This window comes from Medicago sativa, chromosome 2 (assembly GCF_051527215.1).
Source record: "Medicago sativa cultivar Bolivia chromosome 2, Bolivia_mono, whole genome shotgun sequence".
Lineage (NCBI taxonomy): Eukaryota > Viridiplantae > Streptophyta > Magnoliopsida > Fabales > Fabaceae > Medicago > Medicago sativa.
In genome coordinates this window covers 22,569,259-22,581,598 of record NC_140750.1, presented here as the reverse complement: position 1 = coordinate 22,581,598, position 12,340 = coordinate 22,569,259, and the positions used below count along the sequence as shown (strand labels likewise).

Here is a 12,340-nt window from a genome sequence, read left to right as displayed (position 1 = left end):
GCTTGAATTCAATCCATTCCCCACTTTCCGCTCCACTTCCGAATTAAACCAATTTGGGCCTCCAAAATTATCAATATTAACCAACTCCTTCCAGCAAAGTGAAGAGATGGTCGGCCGAACCGTACCCTCCTCAACCAATCTACCGACGCAATTTCCATACTTTTCCTCTATCACATTTTTCCACAAGGCGGGATTCCCATCTAGCAACCTCGACCGCCATTTTCCCAATAAACTCACATTCATCACCCGAATATCCTTAACCCCGGCTCCTCCGTCTCTCTTTTGTTTACATACCGACTTCCATTTCACCCAACTAATCTTCCTCCCACCGCCCACGCCTCCCTATAAAAATTCTCTTTGGATCCGCACAATCCTCCTCCAAACAAGCACTGGCATTTTCATCAAGGACATATAAAAAATGGGAATTGAATTTAGAACCGAGTTAATTAGAACGATTCTTCCTCCAAAACTAATATATTTATGTCCCCAATTATTCAATCTCCCACTAATAGTCTCGATCATAGGCACCCAAGTTGACATACTCCTCGAATTTGCACCAACCGGAAGACCCAAGTACTTAAAAGGGACACTCCCTTTACTACAGTTCAAGAAGCTACATGCCATGTCCATAAACCCTAAATCCACATTCACTCCTATCAAAGAACTCTTATAAAAGTTAATCTTCAATCCTGATGCCATCTCAAAGCCTCTAAGAAGGGATTTCGAGGCCCAAAGATTTTCCACTGTTGGTTTCCCGATACAAAGTGTATCGTCGGCATATTGAAGGTGGGAAATCACGAACCCATTCCGACCAACTTGGAAACCTTCAAATAAACTTCGGTCCACCGCATTCCTCATAAGCCCACTAAATCCTTCCGCAACTAGCAAAAAGAGAAATGGAGCAAGCGGATCTCCTTGTTTAAGGCCCCAGTTGATACAAATTTCCTCTATTAGGCTACCATTTACAAGCACCGACATACTCCCTCCAAAGACACATGCCTTCATCCATGCTACCCATTTGTCACATAATCCCACTCTACGCATCATATACTCCAAGAAGCCTTCTTAGCCTTCTTAGCAAAACCCACCAACTCATTCACCACCAAAACACCATCCACCAAATGCCGGCCTTTAAGGAATGCCGATTGGGACGGCGAAATAATCGAATTCATAACTCCCGCAAGCCTCCTCGCCAACACCTTAGCTAGAAGCTTATAAAGACTCCCAAGCAAGGATATAGGCCTAAAATCCTTTAACTCCATTGGGGAAGAAACTTTCGGAATGAGAGTTACAAAAAACGCCAACATACACTTAGGCAACACTTCATTAGCATAGAATTGGTCAAACATAATTCTAACTTCATCTTTCATCAAGTACCAAAATTCTTTAACAAAAGCAAAATTAAAACCATCCGGACCCGGACTTTTACTTCCATCACTCTCTTTTACCACCGCCTCAATTTCCAAAGGCGAGAAAGGTGCCACAAAAAAAATCATTATCACCCTCCGTTAGCATCGAGAAGTTCACACCATCCAACTTTGGCCTCTCCCATCTATGATCCGCAAAGTGATTAGTGAAGTAATTCACCACCTTCGAGCGAACTTCAAAAGGTGGCACCACCCAACCATCATCCTCTTTAAGGGCCTTAATGGAATTCCTACTCTTGCGCAATTTAAGACACTTATGAAAAAACTTGGAATTCGCATCACCCTCCTTAAGCCAACGTGATTTCGACCTTTGAGCAATTATTGCATCCTTCGCCTTTAGAAGTCTCCATAGTTCTTCAAACTTAGCTTTACGGAGAGTCACTTCCACCTCACTCAACACACCCTCCTCTCCTTTCTCACCAAGACTTTTTATGATATCCACCAAACTTTCCACTCTTTCCTCCATACCTCCATACTCCACCTTATTCCACTCTTTAATTTTTACTTTAAGACCCTTCAATTTCTCTTTTAACACAAAACTCATCCACCCGGATATATCTTGATTCCTCTAAGCCTCCTCCACCACCCCTTTGAACCCACTATGATTTAACCAAAAATTATTAAATCGAAACGGTGTAGGCCCCCAACTCCATCCTCCATTTTTCAACACCAAAGGACAATGGTCGGATACATCCCTAGGCAACACCCAAAGAGCATTCTCACCCCACACATGAGCCCATTCTTCCGAGATGAGCATTCTATCTAAGCGACTCATCGATTTCCCATTCGAATGGTACCACATGAAACGGCGACCCAAAATATTTAAATCCTCCAACTCCATCTCACAAAGAAAATTATTAAACAAAAACATCTCCAAGACTTGGGCCGTCGAAGCTTCCTCATTCACACCTCTCCTCTCATCGCGTCTTCTTACCACATTAAAATCTCCGACAACACACCACGCCCCTCCTCCTCCTCCTCTATTCTCACGTTCCCTAACAAGGTTCTCCCATAATCTTTTTTTAACCGGCAAATCACATTTGGAATACACATTTATGAGGACACACCTAACTTTCTCCACTCCCCATTCCAAACAAACACCAACATATCCTTCCCCTTGAAAAGTATCTATCAAAGTGGCACAAGATTTCCTCCAAATAGAAAGGATACCTCCACTATTACCTTCTGATGGCCTAAACACCCAATCACAATCTTCATCCCCCCATAAAGAGTAGAATATGGGGGGCGTAACCACCTCTAACTTAGTCTCTTGAACCGCCAAAAAATTAACATTATTATGCCTAACAAGATCACGTAATTTATTCTTCTTAATACTCCCCCCTAAACCCCTAACATTGAAGGTCGTCACAATCATGGACACGACCTACCCTCCTCCTTCTTGAGTCTACACTTCTCGGCAACCTCTTCCAATTCAACAAGCTTGTCAATAATACCCTCCTCCTTCGAAGCAAAGGAGACACCCGCCTCTTATTGTACCTTCAAAACTCTCTTAGCCGCTAGAACTTTCAATTGCTTCCCTCTACCAACACCAATTTGATCATGAGACTCCACAAAAAGTTCATCATTATCCCCGAAAAAATGACCAATACCCGAGCCTATTGGTCCTTGGGCATCTAGAGAACTCGCCGGCCCTCCACCTCTACCAAACCTCCGACAAAACGATCCTCGTCACTCCAATCATCCTCCCTACATAAAGGCTGTGACACAGTCCTTCTATGTGTTGAACAAATATTATATCTTCGCTTTTCCGCTTTACTAAGCGACTGTCCACCCTCTAGCTGCCCATCTAAAACCGCACCCAACTTCTTTTTAGCCATTGAGTCTGCTATCTTCTTCTTTCTCGCTTTATGTCTTCCTTTTAAAATCCTCTGCTCATCCCCCTCAAAGTCTTCAATGGAGTCACTAAATTCCGAATTATCCGATCCTTCCGAAAAGAATCTAATATGTTGATTGATTTTTCTCACCTCCTCCTCTCTCGCAATTGGCTTCTCCGAAGCACCTCCATCACCTCTTTGAGTCAGTGGAAAAGAGTCTGGAACAGATGAATCGTCCCTTTGAGTAGATGAAACCGAAAAAGAAAGATCCTGAAACTTTAGCTGCACCCCCTTTTTGTTTAAGGAGCCACGTTTTTTTGATTGTGATAAATGGGCTTGGCCACCATTAGGCCCAAATGGAGAACCCGACCCAGCTACCACCAAGGGTCCACTTTTACTACAGGTGTCTTCACACAAGTCAACAGCCTGGCCCACTTTCCCATCTGTTCCCTCCACAACAACAGGCGCGTGCGAACCTACACCCCCACCCACCAACTACACAGGCGCGTGTGGGGCACCCTCCTGCCTACTCGCCGAGCTAGTCTCACCAAATCCCCCTTCCTCTCTTAAACACCTATCAACCTCCTGTCTTCTTTCCTCCTCACCCTGTCCCATGATTGCCACTTGACTAGTTGTTATAGGATCATTCAAAAAAACCTTCCCTTTAGGAGATCCTAGGTACTGATCTCCCTTAAAAGTATCCTTCTGAACATGCTTATATTCCTCTGCCCCCAAGAGAGACTCAACAAAAGCCTGGCCTAAAGATGCTCCTAGATGTGCAGATTTCACCAATCTAGGACTGTCTTCCTCTGCTGAAAGTGGGTCCCCCCTCCTTCAACAAACTCCCCATCACGTGATGCCTTAGAAGACACATCATCACCTGCCTCCACCGCACACACCGACGGCCACCGCAACCCTCCACCACCCACAAACTGAAAACAGCCCCCATCACCTTGATATTCACCACATCATCAATTAAACCTTTCCTAGTTGTAGAAACTTGGATCTTGGCAAAATTCAACCTCTTTCTACTAATGGTGTCTTCATCAAAATCAACAAACACCCCAAACAAAGACCCAAGCTTCTTGAATAAAGTTTCTTCCCACACATGGAGTGGAATACCAAACACCTTCACCCACACAGTCCTTGAATCCACTACAAGTTGAGGAGACCACTTCACCACCTTCTTAAACATTAAGTTCCACCACTGTTTATGGTTAATGATCACTGATTCAATGTCAACAGCCCCATGAATGTGTAGAAGCATCATTCTATCTCCCATTCCTGTGACCTTGACTCTATGTACGCCTTCCATCACCAATCTCTGTCTCACCTCCGTGGCATCCATAAAATTATGAAGCTCTCCCACAAATCCCCACTTCAGAGAATCCAGCAGCTCCACAGATGGTTGTACTTCCACACAAGGAATGACTGCAGCATCCTTCTAAGTTACACCTGGGGCTAAAGGAGCTCCTCCTCCCTTGACCACCTTAACTGGCCTCAATACCTCCACCTTCTTCTTCTGCTCCTCCCTTTGGAACCTAGCTCTGTTAACCTTCAATCTTGAATTCCAAAGCCAAACCTCTTGCAAACACTCCGCCAGCTCCTCCTCATCTTCCACTCCCTTGAACTTAACGAACCTAAACTTCTTCCCCCATTTGTCTAATTTCTTTGGCACAAAGACTTCCTCCACAAGACCAAAACCTGCGAATAGCTTCCTAAGATCAGAGGTCTTGGCTTCCTCTGGAAAATTTGTGAAAAAGAAAGGAATAGTAGTGCTGTCAAGGTGGTGGAAAGCAATCCTCCGCCCTGTCTCCAACGGACCACTCCCTGCCGGTCCTTTTCCTTTTGAAACATATCTCATTATTGTCCCCATGGGCCCACACCCCCCACAGCCTCTCTCTCTAACTTTCTCTCTCAGTTACTCTAGAGGTATTCACCTTATGCTTGTTTGTGACTTATTGTTTTTTAGCTTCTTCAAAAAAAAATCCATTTTAACAAGCTTAAGTAATTTGTTCAATCATTTTTTTCATTGTTTCATATTTATAATAGGTCTAAAACTATATGTTAATGACATTATGATTAAAAATAGAGAATTTAGTATATTAAAATGGATCTATAATACTCTTCTTCTCTGCATATTTTGTGTTACACTTTTGTCACTAAAAACTTAAAAAATAAAAATTGTTTCTCAATAGAGGAGTGTAAATTCTTTTTTATTTAAGTTTTGTCGCTAGACTCATAATAAATAAAAATTACTTATTTTTATTTATTTTTTGGTAAATAAAGAGAACGTAATTTTTTCTAATGTATATTTTATATAGGGGAGAGAAGTGTATATTTTAATATATTTTTCTCTAAATTTTATATATACATTTTAAAATTAATTTCTTTATTTAGAAATTAAAATTAAATAAAAAATACATATAGTTTTTAAAATATTTTAATGGATTATAAATTAAAATAATTTTGTAATCAATTTAATTTTCTGTTTTATTTAAATATGTTTATATAGTCTTTTTTTTGATGAATATATCATAGTATATTAAAAGTTTTAAAAAGACAACGGAAAAAAGTAACAAAACTACATATAATTTTATAAAAATAATATCTTTTTATGTCTTACTAATTGAATTTTTATATTTATAGTTTACACTATTATTTTTTTCTATTTTTAAATTATTTATATTTTATTAAACACATAACTAATTTTTAGAGCTGAGTGATGAAAAAATTTCTCCTTTTATCCTACATGCTAGTAGCACAACAGATTAAATCTCAAACTACAGAATAAGATAATTCAATCATGCTGATATACATAACAATCGAGAAAATTAGATATAATAATTTATCTGTAAATTCTAAGATATGATACCGATACTCATTGTAAGAAAAATTTGTTTAACATTTTTTTAGCAAAAGAAGGGATGCAAATGGGTTTCTTGTTGCAGAACCTTGATCAAATATTAAAAGAAACGAAAAAGCATAAAGAGAGAGGGGGAACCAAAAAAACCCTTAAGAAAAAACAAATATAGAAAGAAAAAAAAAAAGTAAAACAACGATGATGCATAAAAAGCAAGGGATACAAGTCACGCCAATAAACTAGCAAGATGAACCATATGCTCACTTCATGTTGTTCTTCTTTTTTGAGACCACCGGTTGAAATGGTTGATTTGTGTTTCTTGTCATATCAACAATCTCTTCTTTCTCACACGTGTTAGCTCAAGAATCACTCAGAAAATCCATAGTTTGTTGGGTCACGGTAGGAATAAGCCTTGAAACTTGCATGTCGTAAGTAACATTTGCACTAAAGTTTGACATGTTAGAGTTTGTCACAACTATGAAACCATGTATTCTCAATTCCTGCTCATATTCACTAAGAGTGTGATCTTGATAGTAATCCATATTTGTCACCACATCACACCATGGGCCAGCGATACACATGTCAGGAAGAAGATTTTTACGTTGGTCCCCGTTATATTTCTCAGCAATATCAGAATCATGAACTGAGGTGTCTGTCTTGCACCTACACAGACTGAGTTTCAATAGCAATAGAAGACACCTCTTCCACAAACTTAATAGCATCTCCAACATGCCTAGTAGGTGTCATATCTTTGGATCTTATTATATTAATAATAAGTGGGTCCTCATCAACATCAATTTTGCTTTGCACAATATCATTAGTCAAATGTTACAAAACTGACTAAGATTTAATTTTTGCAACCTCGTGTTGTCTAGTCTGCTGAGGGATAAGGTGTTGCATAGTATCATCATGAGGTAATGTCTTACCCTTGTGAACCTCCCTTCCTCCCCTTTATCCAAGTTGGAATGCAACTACTTAAAGTTTTTGTTTTCAACTTTTTGTTTCTTAGCAACCTCCTTGAAAGCATTATGATTGTTATACAACTACTTACATTGACCAATGACATGACCATCATATTACAATTGTGACAATAATCAGGAAATCATTCATAATGAATTTCTACGTAAAAGGAAAAATCCTTCATGTTCAATCATAATTTCATCAAAAATTCTTTTGGATAGGTCAAGATCAACCAAGATCCTTGCAAAATGGCCAAAAATGTGATTCTTGGTCGCATCATCTAAAGATAAAAGGGTTTCCACTCCATTAGCAATTTCAAACAAAGTTGTAAGTCTCAATTACATTTGTGGGAGATCTATTAATTTAATACAGAGTTGCACATGAGTTTGTTTAGAATTGTAAATACTAAAATCTGAAGACCATTTAGAAAGACATAGTTTGTATAACATATAAATTTGTTTTAATAAATTAATATAAATATATGATATAACATTCAATGATTTTATGATGGTCCTATGGATTTTGAGATGGATGCGAAAAAGGTTGTTGATAATTTCTTATCGACAAAACATGATGCTACTGAGTTCGGAAATATCATTCAAAATTGTCAATCTCTTTTTAGGAATTATTATGAAAACTCTAAGGTAGAGTTTGTACGGAGACAAACAAATGAGGCAACTCACGCTTCAACTAAGGCGACCTCATTGTCATCTAGTTTCTGGCTATTATATGTAATACCTGATTGTATCGGACACATATCGATTAATGAAATGCTTTAAGTTTTTTCTCTTCAAAAAAAAAAAATACTCAATCAATCTCTAAATGAGAGGTATATACTCAACCAATCTCCATGAATATCCTTGTATTCCCCTAATTTATCTTATTTTCTTCCTCATCGCGACTATTGAATGGACCTTGAGACCAACATGTCAGTCATGTCGTATACTCGACATACGAAGTTTTTTCAAATTGTTACTATTCCCAATTCACTAATTCATTTTTTTGGTTGCCTTCTATGTTTCTTCTAATAAACACTACGTATCATTTTTTTTTTATAAATGATATCATAAGCGTACTTACCACATAGGGCCTGTTTGTTTTGGATTTTTTTGAAAAAAAAAAAAAATATTTTTTGATCTAAAAAAATCACTTTTTTTATTTTTGTAGTATTTGTTTTAGATTTTTTAAAAATTCATTTTGTTTAAAAAGTCATTTTTAGCCTCAAAATGAAAAGCTATTTCAAGTAACTTTTCTAAAATATATTTTTTTTCCTAAACATAAGGAACTCAAGTGCAAGAGTTTCAAATCTTAAAAAAAAAAAAAAAAAAAGATTTTTATGATAGTAATACCAAATTGACACATATTTTCAAAAATAAAAAATGGAATTTGGCATTCACATATCGTGGCATGGTGAAACTGAACCATATACAATTGATATTTATCATTGAAACCCTTGAGTTCATCTCATTGATAACAATGATATAGTGATGACTGACGATATAATTGATGATGAACCTTTTAGGACCCATTCTGCTGCTGTTGCTTTGGAGGGTCCAGAGATCAATGCATTACTTTGGGGACAAGGAACATTGCTCTTTAGATTTTAAAGACTGTCTATCACACATCTGGAAATGACCCCTCAAATGCAGTTTGTTGTTTAATTTTTGGGTTAATAGTAGTTTTAACCCCCGAACTTTCTTAAAGTTGCGATTTTGGCCCCATAAGAAAAAAAACTACAAAATCGCCCCCTAAGTTTTGCACATGTGGCAGTTTTGGCCCCCAAGACCAATTTTGACTCGATCTACGCTGACGTGGCACCCTAAGTGAGGTGCCACGTGTAGGGCTGGCAATGAACCGAACCAACTTGATTAGAGTTCGTAATTCGATTCGACAATTGATTCGTCGAACTTGGTTCATGAACCTAATGAGCCGAACTTGAGCTGAAAATTAAGTTCGTCAACTAATTGAGCTGAACTTGAGCTATAAATAGTTCCACTCGTTTGGTTCACGAGATAACTCGATTATATATATATATATATATATATATATGGGTTTTGCTAGAAGCCACCCATGAATGTGTCTTTTAGCAATCCACACCTTAAGGTGTGATTTCCACTTTTTAGTTATAACTTTGCTAAAAGACACCTTCATAAAAATTAGTTGGTGTCTTTTAACAAATGCTCATAGAATTACTTGCTAAAAGACACCTTCATAAAAGGTGTCTTCTAGCAAAACCCTATATATATATATATATATATATATATATATATATATATATATATATATATATATATAATACTTTAAAAACTAATAAGAAATAATAATAGGATAGGAATGAGTTACTTTAAAATTGATAGACAACGTAGTGCACAGTGTGTAGTTTTTAAGGATTTCAAAACTAAAATAGTCCTGCATCGGAACATGCATGAAAAATGAAGGATATGATTATCTATCTATAATAAGATAAACAAATGACATAAGAAGGCAAAACTGAATTTGGTGGTTGCATGAGAGTGTTAATTACTATGTGTAATAATAGCTAAATTCTTTGACTTTTGAGTTACGTGGTTCAAGTGACTTTACTCATTTTCATTCCTAATGTTATGTGTTTTGAACAATCGAATTGAACCTAATGAGCCGAACCAAACTGTTCGTGAACTTTAAACGAGTCGAACTTGAGCTGAAAAAAAAGTTCGTGTCAAACTCGAATCGAGGTTCGAATCGAGTCAATTATTAACGAGCCGAGTCGAGCTCAAATAAGTTCGATTCGACTCGACTCATTTCCTGCCCTAGCCACGTGTTATTTGTTTTTATTTTTTTTTGCCTTGGGGGGAAAAAACTGCTACAGTTGTAAAACTTAGGGGCGGTTTTGTAGTTCTTTTCTTAGGGGGCCAAAATTGCAAATTCGTTAAAGTTAGGGGGCAAAAACTGCTATTAAGCCTTAATTTTTCTCCTTAGAGTGAATGGTAGTTAACTAACTACTATTGGAGGTATTTTGATCATTTCTCTCGGTGTCTGATGGCAAATCTTTTAGTATATATAACGATTTTCTTACTATGGAGTCTGGATAGATTTGGCCCTCTTACTTAGTCCAACAACCACCAGCCACGACTCACATCAACCAAATTCATATGGACATTGTTTGAATATATGTTTGTTACTTACAAAAAAATATAAAATTTAGTTTAGTTTTTATAGTATTTTTTTGCACATGTTAGACAAACCCTTTTTGTATTTGTAGCTATTGAAAATATATAGATATTGTTTGGTTGTAATCTTCGAGAAGAAATAAAAACACCCTTTTTTCGGTCAAATTGATGACTTAAAAAATATGTTTAGAAGAACTAAAGTTAAAATATTACAAGTTTTCTTGGGATAAAAACACATTTAATCTTCGTACAAACGATTAGACTGTGAGGATAATGAAGAGGAGAACCATCAAATTTCTTAAAATTGGATTTGAAAGGTGCATATTCCTAATTAGGGATCGGAATAGGTTAGGTTGCTCGACAAGGGCCTATGACCTAGCCTATTTAAAGCTCATCCCGACCCAGCTCATTTAATAAGAAGGCTAGACTCAAGTTTTTTATAAAGCCTATTAAGCTCATCAGGCCGACCTATTAAGCCTATTATATATAATATATCCTTCATTATTGATATTGTTGAAGTTTTTTTTTTATATATAAATTCAAGCCTTCATATTATTTGGTTATTTAGTAGCAGGTATATTGGTGTGATTAGACATTCGTAACCTCTTTGTGTGCTTTAGGGCTTCAAAAGATTTAGGCTATTAGTAGTAGGTTTATAGGTGTTGTTAGACCTTAGTGTAAAGTAGGTTTTTAAATGGACTTCAACTTACCTTTAAACCTTAAAAATGAGTCTATGATGGGTTATAAGCCAAAGTCAGGCCTATAATTTTTTAAGTAGGTCAGGCTTATGTCTTACAAAAACCCGGTCCTGTCTAGCCTATTTCCACCTCTATTCCTAATGCCCAACTTTTTCTATGGATGTTTCACATCACTTTGTCCCCACCAAGGTAGTCTAAAACGAAATAGATATTCAGCTTCATCTATCTTGTTCTATTCGTGACTTGTGAGAGTGTCTTGAATACTTGGTGCATTATCTTCTCTCTTGCAACCGGTAGAGAGCAGTTTGACAACTTACAGTTTGCCCTAATTCAGTCTTGCAGAAAATGATTCTCTCTTTGACTAGATTCATGATATGATTCCAGAATTTAGCATCCTCAACCCCATCACTATGTGGGTTATTTGGTATATCAACAAGATTTTATAAGATTGCAACAATCTCCTCATTGGTTTATTAAATAACCCTTCGCAAGCCATATCTTTGTCTAGATGCCAACTTAGTTTTATTATTCTTAATGTAGATAGGAGGGCGTTAAGTAACCCAGGTGTTTCCGTGTTTGGAGGATTAATAAGGAATCATAATAGAAATTTCATAAGGGGCAATTGTTTTGTTATATGGTCTTCAGATTTATTAGGAGCAAGCTTCAAAATTATTATTTTCTACTTTGATTCTCTTCGAAGCTATCAACTTTTATTTTACGAGGGAACTAAAGTAAAGGAAAAATAAAATATATTTATAAAATTAATGTTTAATTGCAGCTTTGGCCCCTCTATTTTTACATATTCATGAAATTCGTCCTTCCTATTCTAAAATCACTCAATTTTGGACCTCGTATTTTTTGAGATTAAAAGTGATGATTTAATATATTTTAAATTACATGACATAAGACACAATGATATAGAATTATCTAGGTAGATTAATTACACAAATTAATTATGTATACTTCCCCATTGTTGTGGGGTTCGACTTTGACTTGATGTTGATTTTCATCTTTATGGAAATGACATTGCTACTATTCAGCATATCTTAGCAAAGGAGTATGGTCCAAACTCGTCATACATTTTGTGAAGGAAACATGAATGCAAATGTCCTCGCTAAACTTGGGGCTAGAGCATCTAGTTATATGGTGTTGCTCGAGAACCCTCCAGTTGAGCTTTGCTCAACACTCTTTTGGGAGATGTCATGGGTGTAATCAGGGCCGGCCCATAGTCCGTCGAGGCTGGGCTATGTCACCGGGCCTCAATTTTTTTGGGGCTAAAATATATTTTTTTATGTGTAAGACACTAAAATAACTGTTATATATCTATTAAAAGCAATTTATATACAATTTGTTTAGCGCGCTTAAGTGGCATGGCTTGTTTTTGTTGAGTGCAAGTCATTTGTTCAAG

At 36.8% G+C, this 12,340-nt stretch overlaps 1 protein-coding gene across 1 annotated transcript; it reads right to left on the bottom strand.

Moving 5' to 3' along the window:
- Window positions 1–1,995: 1,995 nt before the first annotated feature.
- Window positions 1,996–2,802, bottom strand: LOC146945577 (uncharacterized). The gene has a single exon (XM_085748077.1). It carries the CDS (start codon window positions 2,800–2,802, stop codon window positions 1,996–1,998), a length of 807 nt encoding a protein of 268 aa, XP_085604203.1.
- Window positions 2,803–12,340: the final 9,538 nt, after the last annotated feature.